Source organism: Cebus imitator, unplaced genomic scaffold (assembly GCF_001604975.1).
Source record: "Cebus imitator isolate Cc_AM_T3 unplaced genomic scaffold, Cebus_imitator-1.0 Scaffold122, whole genome shotgun sequence".
NCBI lineage: Eukaryota > Metazoa > Chordata > Mammalia > Primates > Cebidae > Cebus > Cebus imitator.
Window position 1 is genome coordinate 2134578 of NW_016107437.1, and position 25098 is coordinate 2159675.

The 25098-nt window shown below is 54.9% G+C and overlaps 1 protein-coding gene across 1 annotated transcript in view; it reads right to left on the reverse strand.

Moving 5' to 3' along the window:
- LOC108312180 overlaps positions 1–25098 on the reverse strand; it is a 160800-nt gene that overhangs the window by 23004 nt on the left and 112698 nt on the right. Inside the window, 12 exon segments of the mRNA XM_037742506.1 lie at positions 696–857; positions 1846–1974; positions 2080–2193; positions 3596–3736; positions 4332–4453; positions 7167–7329; positions 8885–9022; positions 13022–13103; positions 14600–14712; positions 16068–16234; positions 19671–19878; positions 24034–24111. Coding sequence (XP_037598434.1) covers positions 696–857; positions 1846–1974; positions 2080–2193; positions 3596–3736; positions 4332–4453; positions 7167–7329; positions 8885–9022; positions 13022–13103; positions 14600–14712; positions 16068–16234; positions 19671–19878; positions 24034–24111 — 1617 coding nt within the window.

Sequence of the window (25098 nt, forward strand, 5' to 3'; positions counted from 1 at the left end):
AGTGGATGGGTGGAGGATGGGTGGATGATGGGTGGATGGTGGGTGGATGGGTGGATGGTGGGTGGATGGGTGGATGGTGGGTGGATGGGTGGTGGATGGATGATTATGGATGGATGGTGAAGCAATAGAGGGATGCAAGGGAGTGATGGTTGGAGGGCAGAAATAGGGGGAGGGATGGATGGAATGGATGGATGGTGGAGGGATGCAAGGGAGTGAGGGTGGGACGGCAGAAATGGGGATGGATGGAAGATGGGAAGGAGGAAGGAAGGATGGGTGAATGAATGGATGGGTGGGTGGATAAACGACCCAATCAACCAGCTACCAACCCCAGGAAGGGACAGGGTTGAGGAAAAGAGGGCCCAACACCTCTCTTCTGAGGCAAACATGACAACAGCAACTCTAACTTCTGTGCCAGGCACCAAGGCTGAGCATTCCTGCATCACATTTCTCTCAACTCTCACCATCCCCCTACCTCCTGGAACCTGCTGCTCCTTCCATTCCTCAGATGAAACACTGGAAGCTCAGAGAGGAGATGCGCCCTGCCTAGTCACCCAGCAGGCAAAAGGCAGAGCCACCATGCTGGTGTCTGGCTGCCTCGCTCACACTCCTGCCTTCTGTGGGCACCACCCTCCGTACTGCCCCATCACTGCTGGTCCCTGGTCCTCCGGCTGCCCCTTTCCCCACGGCAGACTCACCCTGGGCAGGTCACAGAGCCCCAGGCGGAGGGAGTGCTGCAGCCAGTGTGCGTAGTCAGTCTGTACTTCTCCCCGGAAGCTCTGCTGGGCACAGGAGGCCCCGAGGACGTGCTTCAGCATGGCCTCCACAACGATTTTTTCTGGCTGAGATGGCTGATGCCTCTAGAATGAGAGGGCCCATATACCAGGGGCTTATCACGGAAGAGAATGCCCATGGCTAGCTGCAGGTGGAGACCCTCACCTAGTAAGAACATGTGCCAGGAATCCACCGTCAGAGCCCTCAACAGCCACAGCACTCCCTTACACTCTGCTGCAGGATTTTCTTCTTTTTTTTTGAGACAGAGTTTTGCTCTGTAGCCCAAGCTGGAGTGCAGTGGCACGATCTCGGCTCACTGCAATCTGCATCTCCCAGATGCAAGTGATTCTCCCACCTCAGCCTCCCAGATGGCTGGGACTACAGGTGTACCTCACCATGCCCAGCTAGTTTTTTTTGTATTAGTAGAGACAGGGTTTCACCATGTTGGCCAGGCTGGTCTCGAACTCCTGACTTGAGGTGACTCCCCTGCCTCAACCTCCCCAAAGTGTTGGGATTACAGGCCACTGCACCCTTCCCATGGCAGGATTTCTGCTCTGAGCACATAGAGGGCCAGGCCTGAGAGCCCCAGGAACCCAGGTGGGAGGCCCAGAGGAGGAAGGGGGCTTCCAGGGCCAGCTCTCCCCAGTTCTCCATGGGCACGTTCCTGCCCCAGGCTCTTCAGAACAGTGCTCGGCCCCATGAGGAACCCATCAGGTAGTGATGGTGGAGGAGACATGGTCCCCGATGCCTCCAGGAGCCTGAGCTCCCGATCTCCCTCTGCCCCCTCCTGAGAAGCCCACTAGCACCCCACCTCCTTCCCCATCTGTTTCCAGCATCTCATTCTGGAAACACATGCTTTTCTTGTCTTCCAGAGTCCTCACCACATCCCAGGTAGGAAGGGGGTATTGTGCCCATTTCACAGGTGAGAAAACCAAGGTGCACAGCAGAAAAGTGGTTGCCCAGGATTCCGCACATACTGGAACTCAAGACCACACAGACCCAGAGCGGGGTGCTCCTGCAGCAGGTGGAGCCGCCTGGGGGTTCCCAGCCCGGATGCTGCTCCCCAGGCCTCACCTCGTATGTCAAGTTCTGCCGCATACGCTGCTGGCCCCAGGACAGGTCGAGCTGTTCAATGAACACAGCTGGGGTCTGTGTTATGGCCCCGCAGGCCCGGAGGTGATCCAGGCCCAAGGTTTCCTGGAGCTGATAGGGAAGAGAATAGGTACATGACCTGGGTGGGGGGGCCAGTCGAGAAGCCTGGAGCAAAGGGGAACCCCACACTGGGCACAGCAGCCAGATCCCGCATACCTGCCCCGGGGAGGCAGCCAGGCAGCCGTCCCAGGTGGTGCTGTGTGCTGAGAACCCGTCGGCCCAGGTGAGCTGCAGAGTCACAGGCTGTCCTCTGTTCCAGGTGAGCTGTACCTGAATTGAGATGGGAGGGCAGTGGTGGGGTAAGGGGGAGACTCGGGGGAGAAGAGAGGCTAACGGCACCCCCACACCCCATCTCTATTGGGAAATGAGAGGCTAGGGAGGATGGAGAAACTGGCACCCCCCCCCCCAATATCCCTGTAGAGGAATTAGGATGGTGGGGTGGAGAGATTGCCCTGCCCCTCGTCTCTGGAAGAGCCCAGAGCTGTTCCCAGGCTGCAGACGGAAAGCATCTGGAGTAAAAAATACACCTCATCCTCAACACCCAGACGCAGCATTTCCAAAAGCAGAAGGCAATCTCGCACCTCAGTGCGGCCTCCAGGGCCAGCAGGATCTGTCCCGGCCCATCTGACCTCATCGCCAGGTCACCCCCCCCCACCAAGCACTCTGCCCCCGTCTTATTCCCCTTCCAGCGCTCCCCGAAGCACCCGGCTCCTTCCCACCACAGGGGCCTCTGCACCTGCTTTTCCTGCCTCCTGCATGCTGCTTCCCCACCTTCTCACAAGCCTGGTCCTTCCCAACGGGGCTGCCTCCCCCACGAGGCCCTCACTGACTACCTGCCTACAGTAGCTCCCCCACCCATCTGCCTAGTCACTCTCGATCTTATATGCTCTTTACTTTTTTTTTTTTTTTCCTGAGATGGAGTCTTGCTCTGTCGCCCAGGCTGGAGTGCAATGGCATGATCTTGGCTCACTGCAGCCTCTGCCTCCCCGGCTCGAGCGATTTTCCTGCCTCAGCCTCCTGAGTAGCTTTGACTGCAGGTGTGCACCACCATGCCTGGCCAATTTTTTGTATTTTTAGTAGACAGGATTTTGCCACGTTGGCCAGGCTAGTCTCAAACTCCTGACCTCAAGTGATCTGCCTGCCTCGACCTCCCACAGTGCTGGGATTACAGGTGTGAGCCACCGCGGCCGGCCCATCTTTACTGCTTTATGGTGCTTGTCACACCTTCTGATTCCTGCACACAGCTGGCCTATTGTCCTCCCTTCCACAGATGGAAAAACCGAAGGCTCAGAGAGGCGATGGGAGACGCCAGAGGCCACCCAGCCAGACGGGGCGCCCAGCTGCTCACTCAGTCCCCAAAGCTACCACTGAACAGGCAACTATGAATGAATTGGAGACGCCTGGACTTGCTTCCCACGTTAAAATGTGAGCTGTCCACAAACACTGCCTGGTATACAGTACGTGCTTAATGAAGTACTGGTAAAGGAACAACTGAATGGAGGACCGAGGAGATCCCAGGCTTCAGGGAACTGTGCTTCCGGAGAAGTCCTTGTCACTGATGAACGATGAACATGGTCTCCTTCTCCTACCTGACGGGCCCAGCCCCCCAGGCTCAGACACGTGGCTCCCAGCTCCCACCCCCGACAAGGGTGCCTGGGACATCCTCGCTCACCTGCCGGCTCTGCCTGCCACCCCTGCTCTCAGCAAGGCCACTGGCCTCGGCTTGCTGCCAGGAGATGTTGAATGGGTGAGCCAGGGCCAGGCGGGCAGCCAGCTCACTCTTCCCCAGCCACAGGGAGGAGGAGACCACCACCTGGGGAGGGGACAGACTCAGCCAGGGGCCTTACCCAGACAGGCCGCACCTTTCCCACCTTCTCCACCAGGGTCAAGGCTGCAAGGGCAGGTGGCGTTGAGCACAAACCCAGCCCTGTGCAAGGCCCTGGGAGAGCTCAGCCCATTTCTCAGAGGAGGACATCGAGGCTTGGTGAGGAGCGAATGCAGCGAACACATGACAGAGATGAAACTGGAGGTCGCCCTCCTCTTCCACTGTCTTCCCCAGCTGTGGCTCTGGGCAGGTCACGGCGCCTCTACGTCCTTCAATTTCGCCATCTGAACACGGGGCTATTAATGGCACCGAGCAGACTGGAGGCTGAGGTGTGGGCTGACCCACGGCACCTATCACGGGCTAAGCATTCAGGGCCTGTCAGCCACTGGCACTGCCATGTCTGTCAAGGTGTTGTGGGGACCCAGGTCTCCTGCTGCCCTTTCGATGAGACTGTGGGACATGGTGCAGCCTTGTCAGCCCCAGGTAAGGCTCCTCAGGCAGAGGAGGGCCCCAAGGACCCCACTCAGCCTGCAGGGTGGAGTTGAGCTCTGCCCCAGGGTCACCTTCCAGCCCCGACACCTACCTGGTCCCTGCCATCCCAGCCGACAACCAGGCCGTCCCGGTGGCTGCCTCCCGAATGCTGTGAGGACAGGCGGAGGCTGCAGTGTTGAGGCAGGGGGAGGGGCAGCGGGTGGGTGAGCTCCACTGGGCGGGGGAGGACACACACAAAGGGTAGGCCATGTGAGCTGAGGTCAGCAGCTCCAGCCCTGGGGGGTTCAGGGGACTCTCAGCGGCAGCTACTGCCAGCTCAAGCAGGTGACCACTCGGGGCCACACAGAATTCGGCAGCTCTGCATTCACTTTGTCACCATTACCACCTGACACCCTGCACTGCCCCTGTGGGAGTCCCCATCACAATGAGACGTCAAGGCTCCTCCAGGTGACATCCGCCTCCCCAACCCTCGGACCTGGGCTGGCCTCGTGATGTGCTAATAGAATGCGGTGAGGTGAACGAGCACCAGTTCTAAGCCCAGGCCTTAAGAGGCCTCGCCACGCTTCCTCCCTTGAACCCCTTCCCAGCCACATGAGAACCAACCCTGCTCGCCCGTGGGCTGGTGCCACCCGGGGCTGGAGGGAGCCTGGTTTCAGCTCAGGACATCCGAGCGCAGCTGACAGCCAGCCCCCGAGCAGGTCAGAGAGCCCAGCCAAGGCCAGCAGAGCCGCCTGCTCACCCTACAGCTGACCTTGAACATGCAGAAGGACAGACAAGCTGCCCAGGTAACCCACAGCCTTGTGAGCAAGGACCAATGCTTGCTTGATGCCGCTGAGTTTTGGAGCAGTTTTTACCATCTTGCATCAAGGTCTAATGGGAGCGGCCCCAACTCCCAGCAACCCGCATCGCTCTCTGGGGCCTCACATGCATGGGTGACCTGGGCCCCTCAGAATCCCCACGCCCCCATGGCACCCAGTTCTATGCCCTCCTTCCATCTCGGGGTGTGGCAGGTGGCACCCCACAGCTGAGTCCTCGCAACAGTCTCCACACCCTGGGTCTTCTTCCTTTGTCCCCCAGGTGAGCCAAGCTGCCCTGACCTCCTGTATCACTTGACCCCACCTCCTGAGGCCCCTGCACAGTCTGCTTTCCCAGACCCCTATGGCAGGAGGCTGCCTGGGGGCGCTTTGTGCTGTGCTGAGCTCTGTACAAAGGGCACCCACATGTTCAGATGGGCTGCAGGGAGCTGTGCTCAGAGGCACTGGCACTAGCTGGTTCTCAGGGCATCACCCAGTCACTGGTTCTGGGGAGGCTGACCACAGGCAGGGCTGGAAGCCTTTTCCCAGCCACCTGCTGACCCACCACCTGCAACACTGTGACCACAGTGTGGGGCTGCAGGCTGTGAGGCGCACCAAGGGTGGCACAAATACACAAACACACGCATGCATGCACGTGCATATATACACACCCATGCACACAGGCATCCACACATGCATGCTCACACGTGGCATGCACACACACAGGCTTACACATGCACACACATACGTGCACACACGTTCATACAAGCATGTACACAGGCACACATACAGGCATGCACACATACACAGGCATACATACGTGCACATACAAGCATGCACATACAGGCATGCGCACGCAGACATGCACACATACAGGCACACACGTGCATACAGGTGTGCACACAGGCATGCACACACATACAGGCATACACATACATGCACACACACATACTTGCACACTGCCTTGGCCTGTTGAGGACCTGCTCATTTCCTCTGCCTTCCAGGGCACACAACTGGCAAACGTGACACTGGGAGGATTCCATCAGGCCACCTGGCAAACCGTGCCCCAGGCTGGGGTCTGCACTCTGTCTCCGCACCTGGCGGGTCCGGGGTCGGGCTCTTCTCTGTACCCAGGGGGGTTCTCACACAGAAACTGACAGCCTGCGTGGCTGCACAGGCCACGAATGACAGCCCCTTCCAGGGATGCCTGTTCCCGGAGGACCCCGGGGCTCACCGCTGCTGTTGGGGCTGCATTGGCACGCACCTCCCCTGGCACCAGAACTGCCCAGGGATGCCACCCCTCCCACACCCTGGCCCCTTCTCCCTGCCCAGTCGCACTCAGGATAAGCCCTAGCTTCTCTCTGTGGACTGAGACCCTGCGTGCCCTGGGTCCCCCAGCCCTCCTGCCTAACCTCCTCCCTTCTCCCCACTGCAGCCACCCTGGCCTCCCTGATGCTGCTCCACACGCAAAGCTCATTTCCACCAGGGGCTTCCGCCTGAAGTGCCTCTGCTCAGATCTGCACCTCAGCCAGCTGCTTCTTATCCCTTAGATCTCAGCTCGGAAGTCACCTCCTCCAAGAGGCCTTCCCAGACCACACCTAAAGGAGCCCCACACTCCACACAGGCCTGCTTGCTCTCTCAGTCTTTCCCACATGCTGAAATCGTTATGTTAGATGTTATTTTGCTTATGTGTGTCTTGCTCAATGCCTGTCTCCCCAAGGGGCAACATCTTGCTTCCTGATGGATCCCTAGTGCCTAGAATCACGCCTGGGATCAGCAGGTGCTCAGTGATGGCTTTTTTTTGAGACCAAGTCTCACTCTGTTGCCCAGGCTGAAGTGCAATTGTGCGCTCTCGGCTCACTGCAACCTCTGCCTCCCTGGTTCAGTCGATTCTCCTGCCTCCCACATAGCTGGGATTATAGGTGCCCACCACCACACCCAGCTAATTTTTGTTTAGTAGAGATGGGATTTCACCATGTTGACCAGGCTGGTCTCAAACTCCTGACCTCAGATGATCCACCCACCTGGGCCTCCCAAAGTGCTGGGATTACAGGCGTGAGCCACTGTGCCCAGCCAGGGATGATTTCTTGAGTGACTGGGTCACTGCTGCCCACGTCCCCTCACACACTCACCCTGCAGGCTGAGGTTCCTGAAGGGCCTGGGGAGAGACCCGGAGAGGCTCCCAATGAGGGCCAACTCCTGGCCATCCCACAGCACCATGTGGCGCAGGACACGGGTCCCATGAGCTCTCTCATATGTGGTCTGCAGGACCAGCTCCCCGGGAAGGGCGCTGAGCTGGAAGAGAATGATGGCGTCACAGGGGAACCTGCCCCACACTTCTGCCTGGGATGGGAAAGGAGAGAAGCTTGCAGAGGAGGAGAAAGGGACTATTTGTGGATCATTTATAGTTTTCTGCATGGTGACACACGTCAAAAAGCCAAATGCTTCCTAAGGATGAGCTGATGGCATAAAGGAGGGGAGTGGGTGCAGAGGCTGTGGCCAACGGGAGACAGCACAGGACAGCCACTTCTCAACTCCGCGGCCACGCTGTGTGGCTCTGGGCACGTTTCCAACCTCTCTGAACCTCACTTTCCTAGACAATGAAGGCAACAAAGTGTCAACCTCTGCAAGATAATATAAACGGTGCACTCAGCCCAGGGCTAGATTGTAGAGAGGAGCTTGTAGGAGCCAGGCAGTTGGTACTGGGATTTCTCAATCATGCAGTGAGCAGGTTTTATGCTCCCAAGCCAGTGCTGAGCACCTGTGTACAGATAGCCAAGACGTGGTCCTGGCCTTTACAGGGCTTCCAGGCTGGCAGGGAGATAGTCACAGGACAGAAAATGATGGGACAAGAATGGTCACAAGAGGCATTCAAGGGAGAAAGGAACGCAAAGAGGCAAGCCTGGGGAGGAGGCAGGGAAGAGTATTCCAGGCACATGGAACAGCCTGTGCAAAGGCTCAGAGAGGGTCGCTGTCCCTGCTGGTAGGTACCATAGTCCGAGGGTCACTTGAGGGCACTGCAGGTTGACTGCTGGGGTGGGGTAGGAAGTTTGCTCTTTTTTTTTTTTTTTGTTTTTTTTTTTTTTGAGATGGAGTCTTGCTGTCATGCCCAGGCTGGAGTGCAGTAGTGAAATCTCGGCTCACGGCAACCTCCATCTCCCGGGTTCAAGCGAATCTCCTGCCTCAGCCTCCTGAATAGCTGGGACTACAGGTGTGTGCCACCACACCTGGCTAATTTTTGTATTTTTAATAGAGACGGGGTTTCACCATGTTGGTAAGGGTGGTCTCGATCTCTTGATCTTGTGATCCTCCTGTCTCAGCCTCTGCAAGTGCTGGGATTACAAGCATGAGCCACCACACCTGGCCTTCCCCTAGATTTTCAAATGGCTGCACTTATCATCCAAGGCTAGCTCCAGCGCCACCTCCTCAGTGGAGCCTTTCCTGGCCACCTAATCTAAATACACTCCCTGTTCACTCAGTCACTTCAGTACATTTTCTCCATATCTTACTACTATCTGGCATATTTGTGTGATTTTGGGTAGTTAATCTCCCCCACTACAGTAGACACTTGATGAGAAGAAGGACTGATCAGTTCCATTTTAGGTCACACCCCACCTTCTGAAATAGTGCCTGGCACCTAGTAAATGCTCAATAAATCATGCAAAAAGAGGAAGGGATGGATAAAGACACCAACTGATTATCTACTCCAGGAAATTTTGGCAGCCTTGCCTGCCCTTCCTCCCAGAAACCAGGACATTAGGACAATTTCTCTTTTCTGCAAGGGCTGTCCCAGGAGCGACCCCCTCCCCACACCCCAGCATGCCCTGGGCCTGGGCCGTCCTCCACATACCTGCAGGAAGGAATGTTCCAGCTTCATGAAGTTGGCAAGACTGGCCTTAGCAGCTACCAGCTGGGTGCTGATGTGAAAATGATGCTCCTCCACGCCCAAGGCAAATGTGCTCTGAACCTCACCCTTGGAGTAGTGTAGCTGGGTCAGGAAAAAAACACACACACACACACACACAAACGATCTCTTCATCAGAGCTCTGATGCAACATTTAAGCAGATGCTGGCTTTAAGCCGTGAGCTCTGCCTCCCAAAGCCCCAGGGCCAGGAGACCCACAGCTTCCTGGGCTGGAGGGACTTTGGTGAAGTAAGCATTTGGAGCCTCAATTTAGGCCATCAAATGTGGCCATAGCAACTATCTTCTCAGGCCCTCCTGCTGTAACACTGACTTGAAAATATCTACCAGCCTGGCGCCAGCAGGCGAGAACTCTAGTTGCAGTACTGCTGCAGCCAGCAGGGGGCAGTCTAGCAGAAAGGACAACGCTTGGGCTTGTGTCGGCACCAAACACACAGAACTCCAAGTGTGGATGCACCACGGAGAGGTGAGTAATCTCTAGCTAGGTCCTTAACCACCCAATCCTCAGCCTTCTAATCCAAAACACAGGGATAAGGACATCTATTTTATTACGGGTTGTGATTTTGGGTAATCTTCCCCATTACAGTAGACACTTGATGAGAGGAAGGATTGATCAGTTCCGTTTTAGGTCACACCCCACCTTCTGAAATAGCGCCTGTGAAAATCGTATGAAATAACGTGCTAACTCCCAGGTTGGCTGAAAAGCAGAATCGCTGTTGGAAACTTACTAAAAATATAGATTCTGGGCTTCCACTTAAAACCTACTAAAACGGAGTCTCTGAGAAGAGGTTCAATAGCTGATACCTTTTTTTTTTTTTTTTTTTTTTTTTTTTTTTTTTTTTTTTTTTTTTTTTGAGACGAAGTCTCTCTCTGTCACCCAGGCTGGAGTGCAGTAGTGATCTCTGCTTAATGCAACCTCCGCCTCCCGGGTTCAAGTGATTCTCCTGCCTCAGCTTCTCGAGTGGCTAAAATTACAGATGTGTGTCACCATGCCTGGCTATTTTTTGTATTTTTAGTAGAGACACGGGTTTCGCCATGTTGGCCAGGCTGATCTCTAACTCCTGACCTCAGGTGCTCCGCCCACCTCAGCCTCCCAAAGTACTGGGATTACAGGCTACAGCCACATCTGGCCAAGAGCTGATACTTTGAAAGAGCTCACCAGAGATGTGTCATTACATTAGTGATACCCCTGTCAAAAATCTTCAACCTGAACCTTGTCTTCAGCAATCTGACAAATCCACATTAAGAGAATGTTTTCCAAAATAGCTTCCTGGACACTTCAAAATTGTCAATGCAGGATTTTTTTTTTTTTTGTAGACAGTGACAGGGTCTGCTCTGTCATCCAGGCTGGAGTGTGCAGTGGTATGAACACAGCTCACTGCAGACTCAGCCTCCTGGGGTCAAGCAGTTCTCCCATACCTCAGCCTCCCGGGTAGCTGAGACTACAGGTACCCTCTGCCATGCCTGGCTACTTTTTTCAGTTTTTTGTAGAGACAGGGTCTCCCTAGGTTGCCCAGGCTGGTCTTGAACTCCTGAAATCAAACAGTTCTCCCATCTCGGCCTCCCAGAGTGCTGGGATTACAAGTGTGAGCCACTGCATCCGGTTGGAATTTTTTTAAAGGTGATTAATGATAATAAAATGTTTAGGGGAAATTATATTGGTATCTGCAACTTACTTTGAAACATATCCAAAAATAAGATGGATGGAGGAGAGCTATGTGATTATGCAAAATAAAATGAGGACAGGAAAATCTAGGTATATGGGTGTTCACTGTGAAATTACTTCCTTTTCTTAGTGTCTGAAAAATTCCATAATAAAATGTTGCGGGGGGGTGGGGGGTGCTGGGCGCAGTGGCTCACACCTGTAATCCCAGCACTTTGGGAGCCCAAGGTGGGCGGATCACTTGGGGTCAGGAGTTTGAGACCAAGCCTGGCCACCATGGTGAAACCCCATCTCTACTAAAACTGCAAAAATTAGCCAGGTGTGGTAGTGCACGCCTGTAATCCCAGCTACTCGAGGCTGAGGCAGGAGAATTGCTTAAACCCAGTGGGCGGAGGTTGCAGTCAGTCGAGATTGCATCTCTGCACTCCTGCCTGGGTAACAGAGAGAAACTCCGTCTCAAAAAAAGTTAAAAAATAAAAATTCAAAATAAAACATTGGGTAAGGAAAGGTAGGGTGTGGAAGGAGAATGTTCTAGATCAGGAGCTGGCTTTTGGGTCAAATGTGGCCCACAACCTGATTTTGTAAATAAAGTTTTATTGTAACGCAGCCATGCCTATTCACTTACATATCGTCTATAGCTGCTTTTGTGTTACAATGACAATTCTGAGTAGCTGTAACAGCGATCATAAGGCCTGCAACCCCCACATTTCACTTCACAGTAAAAGTTTATAGACTTCTGTTCTAGATTCAGAAAATTAAAAAGACATGGCAACTACACACGCTGTGCGATCTTGGCCTGCATCCCGGATTTAAAACAAAACAAAACAAGTTTTTTTTTGAAAGAACGTTATTGGGAAAGCTGGGAAATTTTATATGGGCTGCACATTAAATGAAGGTATGACTTCAATGTTCAGTTTCCTGAATGCTGTAATTATTGTGTTAAATCAGAAAAGACTCTTGTTACAGGAAAGAGTTGAAGTATTTCAGAGTAAAAAGGTGACGTCTTCAGAGACATCTCTATACTTATTCTTAATGATACAGAAAAAATGTGTGTATAACGATACAAATGTAACACAGATGAGAAATATGGAAAGATATTAACAATTGGTCAACGTTCACTGTCCCACAGTAACTTTTTTATAGGTTCAAATGACTCAAAACAAAACTTTTGGAAAAACTAAGCGGCTTCCTGAACGGAGCCAGGTGTGGTGGTACTTCCTGTGGTCCCAGCTACTCCGGAGGCTGAGGCAGGGGATCACTTGCACCCCGGAGCTTGAGGCTGCAGTGAACTCTGATCACGTCACTACACTCCAGCCTGGGTGACAGAGCAAGACTCTGTCTCAAAAAGAAATTTTAAAAATAAAAAGTAAGGCCAGGCATGGTGACTCCTACCTGTAACCCCAACAGTTTGGGAGGCAGAGGTGGTGGATCATTTGAGGTCAGGAGTTTGCAACCAGCTGGATAAGATGGTGAAACCCCATCTCTGTGAAAAAAAAAACAAAAAACAAAAAATAGCCAGGCATAGTGGCACGTGCCTGCAATCCCAGCTGCTCAGGAGGCTGGGGTGGGAGAATCATTTGAACCTGGGAGGCGGAGGTTGCAGTGAGCCGAGATCATGCCATTACACTCCAGCCTGGGTGACAAAGCAAGACTCTGTCTGAAAAAACAAATAAATAATAAAGAAAGAAGTTCCCTGAATGACTGCGCAGTTGTAGCGAAGTGTAAGGAACTCCAAAATCATGTGTAATGCGGCAGAGGACCCCAGCACACACCACGTGCTCTGTAAAGACAGTCGGCCTGGGCCAGGGCTAGGAGGGTGCCTAGCAAAACACGGTGGCTGGCCGGAAACTGACATGACTAGTTGGCAGATGTGACCATTCATGCATGCACTCACCCCTTCATGCCCTGTTTTTTACTGAGCACCTACTATGCGCTGGGCCCTGTGCCAGGCACTAGGCATGCCCTCCAGGAGCTCCAGACTTGGACACGGACAACGACAGCTCAGAGGGACAGAGGAACCTGGCCTAAGTCTAATGGGCCCTTCTGTCCACTCCCAGGGCCTTCCAGTCGTTCGTGCAGAGCAGAAATGGGGGTGACGCTGGCTCAGCTCAAATGGCTGCGTCATCAGCTCCAGCCTCTACAAGTGCGCCAGGCACTGGGTGAGGAGACCTCCCCCATCTCCGAAAGGGCATGGCTGGCTGCGGGCCGGCCCAGGAATGTAAACCTGGGTATGTTTGGGAAAGCTGGAGCCAGACGTTTCCGAGGGTGGCCCACGGGGCCTGCTGCAGGCTGGCAGACAGATGCGCATGCGTTACATGCCCCACAGGGGCCTGGCCCCCTCCCACCTCGGGCGGCCGAGCATCTGGAACCAGTTAGGAGCCAGGCGGCTGGGGCATAGTTACCTTAGCCGCGACTGAGGCTGAGCTGGGGCAGCGGCCCAGGAGGGAGGGGAGGCGATGCCGGCCTGAGAGCAGCAGCTCTTTGCTAGAAGGAAGGAAAGAGAGGGCTTGAAGCTGGCAAGAGCCGCCTTGTCCAGTGCCTCCAGGGCCAGGTTGGACCAAGTCAGCTTCCCCAAGAGAGGGTCAGAGAGCCAGGATCACATCAGTGGCCCAATGCAGGGCTGTTCACACACCCTGAGGCCCAAGGGCCATATGGTATCCTGTTAGGGCTGGACTCTGGAGCCAGGTGACCTGGGTTTTAATCCCAGCTTGGCCTCCACCTAGCTCTGGCACCATGGGCAAGCATCTCGGTTGCCCCTCTCTGAGCCTCAGTTTTCCCATTGGTATCAAGGGTTAAGCCTGGCTCTGGGCTGCAAGTCTGCCATGAGGCCATCCACGAGCTTTCTTGGGTTGGTCCCATGGGAGCCCCAGCAGGGTCTGGACAGCAGGACTGTGACCCCCTGGCCGCCTCCCAGGACTCCCCCTCACACAGCTCCCCTCCCCTCAGTCCTTCAGGCCAGGGTAGGAATCGTCTCCATGTTTCCTTTTCCATTTTCCTAGAGACAGGGTCTTTCTCTGTCGTCCAGGCTGGAGTGCAGTGGTATGATCTCTGCTCACTGCAGCCTCTACCTCCCAGGCTCAAGTGATCCTCCTGCCTCAGCCTCCCAGGCAGCGGGGACTATAACATGCATCACCACACCTGGCCAATTTTTAAGACTTTTTGTAGAGATGGGGGTCTCACTGTGTTGCCCCAGCTGGTCTCACTATGCTGCTGGAGCTCCGGGGCTTAAGCAATCCCCCCACCTCTACCTCCCAAAGCACTAGACTTCTAGGTGTAAGCCACTGTGCCAGGCCTGGGTAACCCCAGGGCGCTGCACTCTCCTGTCAGGGTCTTCTCCACCCCAGGGTCTCAGCCTTGGCACAGCAGACGTCTTGGCTCATGGCCTCGCGGTCGTGGGTGTGTCCTGCACACTTAGGACCTGCTGTAAGATGCTTAACAGCATCCGTGGCCTCTGCACACTGACGCTTACAGCGTCCTCCTCCCCAGTGTAGCAACCAGAAACTCCCCAGACATGCCGGAAGTCCCTGGGGGCGGGGCAGGGAGAGTCCCCTCTCAGTGAGAACCACTGGTTTTCCCCCTCAACAAGTGGCTTACTCACTCCCTCCCCAGCTGCCGAGATCTGAGCACTGGAAACTGGCTGGTGGCACCTGATATAGTGCACGCATGAGAACACCAAGCACCTCACCAGGCCCCCAGCCCTAAGGGCAGCCATAATCACTAGTAAGTGTCTAGAGCCTGGGATGCACTTAATTTTTGAGACCAAGAACTCATCAGTGCTCTGCCTGGAGAGGGTGAGGGATTTTTATAGCTGGGTGACCTTGGGAAAGTCACTTGCCCTCTCTGAGCCTCCCTGCCCACATCGGTGCAGCAGGGCTGAGCAGAGGATGGAGAGGTGCCGTGTCCAGCATCAGTGCACAGTAGGTGCCCAGCCAATGGTTCCTCCCCCCAACTCCTCCCCTCCTGGTAGGTGGGGGCCTCACCCGACTGCCTGGTTCTGGCCATGGACGTCAAGGACCAAGATGGCCTGAGAATCGCAGGTCAGACGCAGCAAGGAGCTCATCTCTTCTGCCGCCCAGAGTCCTAGGAACACGAGCTGAGGAGGGAGCAAACTGCGCGGTGTGCAGGTGTAGACAGCCTGAGGACCCTCACAGGCCAGGTGGGGATCCCAGCCAAGCTGTACAGCCCAGCACGTCCCTGTCCCCAAGCCCCGCAGGCCTGGCTCATCCAACACTCTCATGGGTGCTGAGGATGCCAGGGGTCTGCCCCTGTTGCAGCTCAGGATGGCAATGCCCACTCAAAGGACAGCTGCAGCCCAGACATCGGCCGAGAACATGCTCCCTGGGGGGCTCCCCATCACCTGGCCTCAAATCCAGGGTAGAGTGTAGATGAAGTCAGGGGCATGGGGTATCCAGTCCACTGAGTTGTGCGGTACAGAGCTGAGATCCTTTGTAGGAGGGGTGACATCCTGGCCTCCTGAGCCCCCCCCTCCTCCCACTGCAGAGTGGACTAGGGCAGGGGTTGCTTGGTAATCTGAAACAGGAGTGTGGATGTGAAAGAAGCATTGGAGCCTGCTCTGGAGCACACTCTGTGGCTCTCAGAGAAGGAGGGCCAGCCAGGCAGGGCAAGTTCATGCCAAATGACAGTGGCCACGGCATGGCCTCATGTGGGTTCCTCCGCCAAGGCAGGAGGGCCCTGTGAGGAAGGACCTGGGCGCCAAGTCTGAGGCCCTATTTTGCTGCTTGCTTGCTAGGTGACCTTGGGCAAGTCACCCACACTCTCACCTGTGACCCAGAGACGATGGTGGTGATGATGATGGTCACTGTCACACCATCAGAATCATCTTTTTCATCTTCATCACAGGAAGTGCTCCTGAAGCATCTACTCAGGCATTCGTGAGATTAACTCACTCAATCCTCACAACCTCCATATTATAGGTAATATCATCATCCCCATTTTGCAGATGAGGAGATGAGGGCACAGAGAGGCGAAGGAATTTGCCCAAGGCCACACAGACTGCAAGCAGCAGAGTTGGGATCCGAACACTGGAGAAAGCTTGGTAAGGAAGGGGACATCCTGCCTCTCTCTGGGGCATTGGGAGGATGAAACTAACAAACGCCCATGAACCCTTCAAAGGGGGCTGGCACGGGGCAGGCACTGGACAAGCAGGAGCTTTGATTCTGACCCAAGTGCAGGACAGAAAGACGGGTCCGAAGCCAGATGCTAATCCAGGATTCCCATCCACACCAGCCCTGTAACCGGGAACGCAGAGACTGCACAGCAGACCTGGTCATAGTGATTACAAATAAAGCCTTTGTAAACTGTAAAGTGCTGGGGAAACCCAAGGCCTGGCCCTCCCCATCCGTCCTGCACATAGCGGGTCCTCTGCACCCCAGGAATTGGACAGAGGGGACAGAATTTGGAGGGAGGCCCTCTCCATGCACTCCTTACCTGGCTGGAGAAGGGCAGGCCCAGCCTCTGCAGAGCAGGCACTGTGTGGCTGGCATTGGCCATCATCTGCAGTGGGCCGTGCAGTGGCCAAGCCACCAGGGCTGCCAGGTCCACGAAAACACCACCGTCGCTGCCACGAAGGGCCACGTTGGCCTGGGTCTGGGACTCTAGAGGCAGAAAATGGCATGGGCTACTGAAGACAGGTTCACCTCCCTTCCCAACCCAGGAACACACAAGACTTCGGGATGGGCGGTGCCCTGTGGCCCTCAAACACAACACCAGTAGGAAACGGAAAGGCTCCCATGGGGGCTGGGGGAGGTCAACCCCTTTTGAGCCTCCTTGACATCATCTCTCATCATTTGTCCCCGAGGATCTAGGCCTGGATGGCTCCTCCGCTCATTGAAGTTGAAGTTGCTGAAATGACACCTCCTCTAAGAAGCCTCCCCTGACTGCCCATCTCAAGTCCCTCCCAATCTTTTGCTGCCAGGCATCCTCCATCCCATCTCCCTGGAGTGGGGTTCCCAGCACAACCCAAAATGACCTCGCTCGCTTACTTACTAGGTTCCTGCGCCCCTACTGCCACCCCACCAGAATGCCATCCCCTGGGGCAGGGTTTCTCTTAGGACAGCTCCTGACACAACAGGGGGTCAGTGAGTACTTCCCGAATGACTAGGGGAGGTGGCTTCTCTGTAGGGATTCCTGGGATCTTCTGAGCAGCCTACAGAGGAATCAACATGAGTTCTGCTCTTGATAAATGGCCACTGCGGCCTGATATCCACCTGCAGCCACCTGGCCCTGGCTGGAGGGTCCCATCCCTCCCGTCATCCCCCATAGAACAGGAGAGTCTGGCTCACAACGGGAGTTTCTTCTTTGATTTAAATTCCCTCTTGTACACATAGAAACCCATCGGGTCCAGGAGCCACAGAGAAAACAGATGGCGCCTACTCTATGTCAGATGTCAGATGCCAGGTTCCCGTGGGGTGCAGCTCACGGCTGAGGCCCAAGTGACACTCAGCCAGGCTCCAGCACCTCCCATCTGGCCAGCAGGGTGGATGAGCCCTGAAGCTCTAAGCCTCGACTTCCTTATCTATAAGGTGGGCACAGGCCATCTGCCTCAAGGGACAGCGTCCAGAGAAAATGGGGTAACACATGAGAGAGGACCACCTGTGGGGCATGCAGGAGGCCTCGGACACGTTTCCTTCCTTCCTCATTCCACACTCAACCATGTGAATCTACTACGTGCAGGGCAAGAGGAGGGAGGGGACATGATTCCCACGCCTGGGAGCGCTTGGCTGTCAGAGATACCAAGAATGTTAACGACGGGCAGAAAGTGTCCCCGAGAGTGGGGACAGCAGACTGTGAACAGCACTGGGAGGAGGGAGAGGTCACTCCTGGCTGGGGGCGGCCACACCAGGCATCCTGGGTCGGGAACTAGAGCGGCGTGGAAGTGTTCATCCAGAATGACTGCCCATCACTCCATCGCTTGTCCCCAGCAAATTCTGAGGTCAGCTCACACTAGGGACAATCTCCTCATGTGATCCAGTCCTCCGTTCACCCCTCAGGAGGCTGAGAGCCAAAACTAAAGTTTTTGTTGGTTTTTTTTTTTTTTTTTTTTTTTTTACATGTTTTTGAGATGGAGTCTCACTCTGTTACCCAGGCTGAAGTGCAGTGGCGTGATCTTGGCTCGCTGCAACCTCCACCTCCCAGGTTCAAGTGCCTCTCATGCCTCAGCCTCCTGAGTAGCTGGGACTACAGGCAGGCACCACCATGCCCGGCTAATACTTTTGGAGAGACACGGTTTCACCATGTTGGCCAGGCTAGTCCCGAACTCCTGACCTCAAATGATCCACCTGCCTCAGCCTCCCAAAGTGCTAGGATTACAGGCATGAGCCATTGCACCAAGCTCCCAAAATAAAAAAGTCTGAGGCCAACAGAAGATGCCCTAGGGGACTAGGGAGACCCAGGGGTCCTGAACAGTCAAGAGCCAGGTCGCCGTAATCTATGTGGGGGTCAGAGGGTGGCTCTGGGTTCAATCCTTGCTCCATCATCACCAGCTGTGTGGCCTGGGCCAGCTGACTCAACCTCTCTGAGCCTCCATTCCTCATCTGCAGAATGGGAATGGCATTCCTAACCCTACCTCATATGCTCATTCACGCACATTCAACACCTACTATGTGCCCTGTGGCAAAGCAGACAAAAATCATCCCTGCCGTCATGGAGCACACATTCTGGTGAGTCCAGTGTAGCTAGAATGAGAAACAATGGTATTTGTATGCTACACGGTGTGTTCAAATGACAGAACTGGGGAGAGGTTGGGAGGAGATGGGGAGGTGGAAAAGAGGCCTCCCAGAGATGCCATTGGAAAAACACCTAAGGGAGGCTAGGGAGCCAGGCAGGTGTGTGGGAGAGAGGCATTCCAGGCAGCAGGATCAGCCCATGCCAAGGTCCTGGGACAGCAGCAAGCTGGTGTGTTAAAGAATAGAAAGGAGTGGAACAGGTGGGGCTGGGGGCCGGGAAAGGAGGTCAGATGGGGGGAGGGTGGGGGTTCTGATGGCTTGAAGGCCCCTCTAAGAGCGGTGGCGTTCCCCTGTGTGATGGGCACAGCTGTACTGCACTGAGCTCTCGTGTGTACACAGCTTGCCTGGCGTGTATACAGTAAGTGCCCAACCAATGCTGGCTCCTCTTATTGCTTTTATCTTCCCCCCATAATGGGTTGAACCATGGCCCCCAAAAAGAGATAATGAAGTCCCACCCCCCTCACCCTCTGTCCTAAGAAGATGACCTTATTTAGAAATAGGGTCTTGGCTGGGCTTGGTGGCTCACAACTCTAACCCCAGCACTTTGGAAGGCCGAGGTAGGTGGATCACGAGGTCAGGAGTTTGAGGCCAGCCTGACCAACATGACTAACCCCTGTCTCTACGAAAAATACAAAAATTAGCCGGGCATGGTGGTGCGCGCCTGTAATCCCAGCTACTCAGGAGGCTGAGGCAGGAGAATCGCTTGAACATGGGAAGCAGAGGTTGCAGTGAGCCGAGATCACACCACTGCACTCCAGCCTGGGTGAAAGAGCGAGACTCTGTCTTAAATAAATAAATTGATTAAGTAAATAAATAAATGGTCTTTACAGATGAAATTAAGTAAAAATAACATCACATTCAAGCCGGATGGGTGTTCAACCCACTGTGGACTGTTTTATTTTGAGATAGGGTCTCATTCTGTCACCGAGGCTGGAGCACAGTGTTACAATCATAGCTCACTGCAGCCTCGACCTTCTGGCTCAAGCGATTTTCCTGCCTCAGCCTCCCGAGTAGCTGGGACCATGCACACACATGCCACCACATCCAGCTAAGATTCCTGTGCACACCAGCTAAGATTTCTGTGTTTTAAGCCATTTGGTGCGTGGGACTTGGTTGCGGAAGTCCTAGGAAACTAATCCGCCTGCCTTGGGAGTGAGACCATTCATGGGCAACGCTGTCCTGGTTGTCCCAGAGCCCAGGGCCACACTGGGCTTCATGGGGCGCCATCTGGGTCCAGGCCTGAGGCTGCTGGCTGGCCCAGGCATGGAAGAAGCCACCTCCCCAGTCCCGGGGCTGGGTGCCTTACCGTGTATCTGCAGCTCTGCATGCAGGGAGGCCTCGCCTGGGAATCCCGCCCACAACAAGGCCTCACTGTTGTGCCAGCTCTGGCCAGAGAGCTCCAGGTGCCCATCATGGTAACAGCAGCTCACAGAGTAGTTGAGAGATGTGGGTCCCATCAGGATGTGTCCAGAATGCTCAAAGCCCGAGCTGCTGTTGTGAATGTCCATGAAGACCTGGAATGCCACCAAGGAGATGCTGGGCTGCCCCATGCAGACAGTGAGCCAGCCTGGGGCAAGCTGGCACTGGCTCCCACTCATCCAGGGGTTATCAGTGCCATCCGTGTCCCTGTGGTGGGAGGAACTCAGACCCTCTTAAAGGAGCAGGAGTGACCAACACAGTTGGTCACTCTAATTACACTCTAATTACACGTGTAATTAGTCCAGCTAATTACACATGCACCAAGGAACCCACAGAGAAAATACAGAGAGCCAGTCAGGAGGTGAGGCAGGCAGGGGAGAGGGGGCCCGGGGAGGATGGCTAGAGCAAAACTTTGGGAAAAGGAAGATTCCTGACTGATGCGGAACAGCCTGGCAAACAACAGCCTACACCTTTTGTTGTAAATAAAGTTTTATTGGAATACAACCCTGCCTGTTTGTCAGAGGTGTGAACCTCTGTGAACCAGAGCAACTCCGTCTTGAATAGGGGCTGGATAAACTGAGGCTGAGACCTACTGGGCTGCATTCCCAGATAGTTAGGCATTCTAAGCCACAGGATGAGATAGGAGGTCATACAAGATACAGGTCATGGCCAGGCACAGTGGCTCACGCCTGGAATCCCAGCACATTGGGAGGCTGAGGTAGGCAGATCGCTTGAGGTCAGGAGTTCAAGACCAGCCTAGCCAACATGGTGAAACCCCACCTCTACTAAAAATACAAAAATTAGCTGCATGTGGTGGCTCATGCCTGTAATCCCAGCTACTCGGGAGGCTCAGGCAGGAGAATCACTTGAACCCAGGAGGCGGTGGTTGCATTGAGCCGAGATCGCTCCACTACACTCCAGCCTGGGTAACAGAGCGAGGCTCCGTTGCACAAAAAAAAAAAAAAGAGCGACAGACACAGGCCATGAAGACCTTGCTGATAAAACAGATTGCAGTTAAGAAGCCGACCAAAACCTACCAAGATGGCTATGAGAGCGACCTCTGGTCATCCTCACTGCTACGCTTCCACCAGCACTGTGACAGTTTACAAATATTGCGGCAACGTCAGGAAGTGACCCTATATGGTCCAAAAAGGGGAGGCACGAATAATCCACCCCTTGTTTAGCATGTCATCAAGAAATAAGCATTAAATTGGGCACGAGCAGCCCCGAATTCTTTCTTGCCCAAGATCCAAGAACCCTCTCTTGGGTCCGGATCGAGATCCCTTTCCTGCAACACGTTCACGTCCTATTCCCGTGGTTGCTTCCACGACACCACAGCAGCAGAATGGAGCAGCTGCAGCAAAGACTGCGGGGCCGCAGAGCCTAAGACGTTTACTGCCTGGCCTTGACGGAAAACATTTCTCAAACTCTGCTGCGAGATGTAATTCCCTCCCATGCCGCCCCACAACCATCTCAGTAAAACCTTCAGTGAGGCCGGACGCAGTGGCTCATGCCTGTGATCCCAGCAGTTTGGGAGGCCAAGGCAGGCAGCTCACTTGAGGTCAGGTGTTTGAGACCAGCCTGGCCAGCATGGCAAAACCCCGTCTCTACTAAAAATAAAAAAATTAACCAGGCATGGTGGTGGCAGGTGTCTATAATCCCAACTACTCAGGAGGCTGAGGCAGGAGACTTGAACCTGGTGGGGGGCGGGCAGGCTGCAGTGAGCAGAGATCACGCTACTGCACTTTGGGCGAAAGCACACAACTCCATCTCAAAACAAACAAACAAAAAAACCCTTCAGTGAAATCTCCACCACCTCCTCCACCATTATTGAAGGAACTACCCAGACAGGAAGGAACAGGGATGAGAGGCAGGGAAAGGGCATCCCTTCGACCCAGAGGATGAGCCGTGGCCCATCCATGACTGCATCTCCTGGACTCTTATGAGAAACGCAGGGCCTCAGCATCCCCCACCAGACCAGAATCATACCTGCATTTTAACACCATCCCCGGTTGATGCCTGTGTGCTGGGTGTGCAGTGACCCCGCTCTACGCAGAAGGCGGCCACCTATGCTGTGGGACACCACGGGAGGTCCAGGTCTGCTGGGCTCTGACCCTGCGCCACCCACCCTCTGGGATGACAGCACAGGGCCTGAGGCTGGACTTGTCCTGAGTCTCAGGGGCTCTGCACTGCTGGCCAGCTCTGCCAAACTGTCCCCAACCACACTGGCCATACCCAGGCCTGCCTGCTTGGCCTCTGCTGGTGTCACCGCTGACCCTGATGGTGCCAAGGTCTCACGGGTCCCAGGCACACAGGCTCAGTGCAGTTCCAGAGACTCACCGTGAGAGCAGAGAAGCCAGGGCTGAGCTCTCTGTTGTTATCCGCCAAGCACTTCCCTGAAACCCAGCCCCAATGGGCAAAGCTGGGGAAACTGAGGCCTGAGCCCTCCACAAAGCTGGCTCCCTAGACTTTCCCCCAGGACTGGGAGTTCCCAGGGTCCAGTCACCCTAGACCAGGGCTTGCAGACTGCTAAGGGCTTGTGGCCCTTGAGCTGCTAAGTTTTGTGTGGTCACTCTGGTATTTTGTATTGTGTTTTTTGGACAGATTCTTGCTCTGTTGCCCAGGCTGGAGTGCAGTGGCGCAATCTCAGCTCACTGCAGCCTCTGCCTCCCGAATTCAAGCGATTCTCCTGCCTCAGCCTCCAGAGTAGCTGGGACTAAAGGCACCCGCCACCGCACCCAGCAGATTTTCTGTATTTTTGGTAGAGACAGGGTTTTGCCATGTTGGTCAGGCTGGTCTCAAACTCCTGACCTCAGGTGACCTGCCTGCCTCAGCCTCAGAGTGCTGGGATATACGACATCTTATATAAGTCTGTTTATATGAAATTTCCAGAATAGACAAATGCATAGGGACAGAAGGCAGATTCGTGGTAGTTGGGGACCAGGGAAAAGAGGATGGGAGGGATTGCTGATGGGTATGAGGTTTCCACTGGGGTAAGGAAAGTTCTGGAACTCACAAGCATCAATGATTGTAGGATGGTGTGAACGCACATAACGTCCCTGAGTTGTATACTTTTAAACAGTTTTACATTACCATATGCATTTTACTACAAGAAATGTGAAAAAATACATACAATGTGGAGGCTTTAAGACGTGGTGCACGCTCTGCTGTTCCCACACAGCCCAGAGTACACATTTCAGTTCTCCACCTGGCCCCAAAAGCTTCAAGTTTGCAACCCCTGCACCCCACACACGAAGGCTGATCACTGAAACAGTGAAAGCAGGCCGGGTGCGGGTGGCTCACGCCTGTAATCCCAGCACTTTCGGAGGCTGAGGTGGGCAGATCACTTGAGGAAAGGAGTTGGAGACCAGCCTGGCTATGATAGCGAAACCCCAGCTCTAGTAAAAATACAAAAAGTAGCCGGCAGTGGTGGCGGGCACCTTAATCCCAGCTACCCGGGAGGCTGAGGCAGGAGAATTGCTTGAACTTGGGAGGTGGAGGTTACAGTGAACCGAGGTCGCACCACTGCACTCTAGCCTAGGCAACTAAACAAGTCTCTGTCTCAATGAATGAATGAATGAATGAAAAGAAACAGCAGCAACAGCTGCGATCATTGCCCAAATGCGCAGCAAGCAGCAAGGCCCCTCACAGTTTTACGCCATCTATTTTATGGGGCAGGGACTGTTACTCCATGGGTCAGCAATGTGGACTACATGCCAGGCCCCATCTTAAACCTGGGGATACTACCACGCACAAAATAGAAATGGCTGAGCCCCTGCCACTTAGATGACAGTGCTGGGAGACAGACAGGGCAAGGAGAAAGGCATTGCGCTTCCTGCCGGCACCCTCGGCAGAGAGAGCGTGAAGCCACCTGAGCTGAGCCGCACCTCAGGCCTGAGCTCCACCGTCCACTTGTCTCATGAGGCCAGGACACGCCCGCCACCAGCCCGGCCGCCCAGGACAGAGGTGGGCTTGCAACCCTCGGGTCCTGGTTGACGTCTTCCTGTGCTTGCAGACGGGACCACTCAATGACTATCAGGTTGAGCTGACGCCCCTGGGAGCTGGGAGTCCAGGTGCATGTCACCGGGGATAAGTGGGTCTTGAAGGAAGGGGACCATGTGAGTTTCTCCTGGCAGTGACCTCAGCCCCTTGCCACACCACAGGCAGCCCCTGTGATCAGGCTGTGCCAGCCTCCCTGGAGCGGCCCACTGTGTACCACAACCATCTTGCCCAGGACAGAGAGCCCGTACCTCGAGAGGCTGCCCAGTGATGTCCCCTCGGCAGAGTCCTAACAGCTGGGTGGATGAGGTGTCTCCGCTGCAGTTGACCTACGGAGACCAATGGATGGGAAGGGGCTGGCTTCTTCCCCTGACCCCAGAGTGAACTGTCGTGGGTGCCAAGACCCCACTTGACCACACTGCCCTTTGGGGAAGCCACTGTGGGCAAATAATCCCAGAGAGAGGTTTGCACAGAGACTAGAGGGCAAAGCCACAGCATCATCATCATCAAATGAAGGCCATCAGAGCTCCCACCACGCAGGGCCTCTGCGCCAGGCACAGTGCCAACTGGTTCATCATCCGAACCTCAGAGGAACCACGGGAGGAGGTGGCAGAGGAGGAAACTGAGTCACACAAGTCAGGGAAAAGAAAGCATCTTGCCTGTGGTCACACAGTCAGCAATGGTGCGGCCTGGCTTCAGGCCAGGAGCCCTGGTCACTCATGTTCCCTCCCCCACCATGGACGGTTTAGCCACCCTCAGGGACAGGCACCAAGGTGGCTTCCTGCTTTTCACTTCTGAGAATACTGAGGAAGACAGCTGCGGCGTGAGGCTTCTCCAGGGGAGGAGCCCCAAGGAGTAACTGAGGGGCCAGGGGCTCCGCTGTCTTCATTCTACCAGGCAGGGCCAGAGAACCCTGAGAGGCGACTGCCCCAGCTCTGCTGCCCGGTGTGCAGATAGGAAGGATAAATGCAGAGCAGAAGTGGGGGGAGAGAGAGAAAGAGGGGAGGAGGAGAGGGTGAGGGAGAGGCTGAGGGGAGAGGAGGGAGGGATGAGGGAAAGGGTAAGAGCAGGGGAGGGGAGGGAGAGACAGGGAGGCGAGGGAGACAGATGGGGAAGGGGAGAGAAAGGAGACAGACAGGGGAGGAGGAGATTGGGAGGGCTGGGAAGGCAGAGTGAGGGGAGGAGGGAGGGAGGATGGGAGGAAAGAAAGCCGTGGGTAGATAGGAGGACAGGTGGCAGGAAAGCAGGTGAAGATGGTAGGGGGAAGATGGAAAGGAGGATGGGAGGAGGGAGGCAGGTGAGGGGGAGGCAGGTGG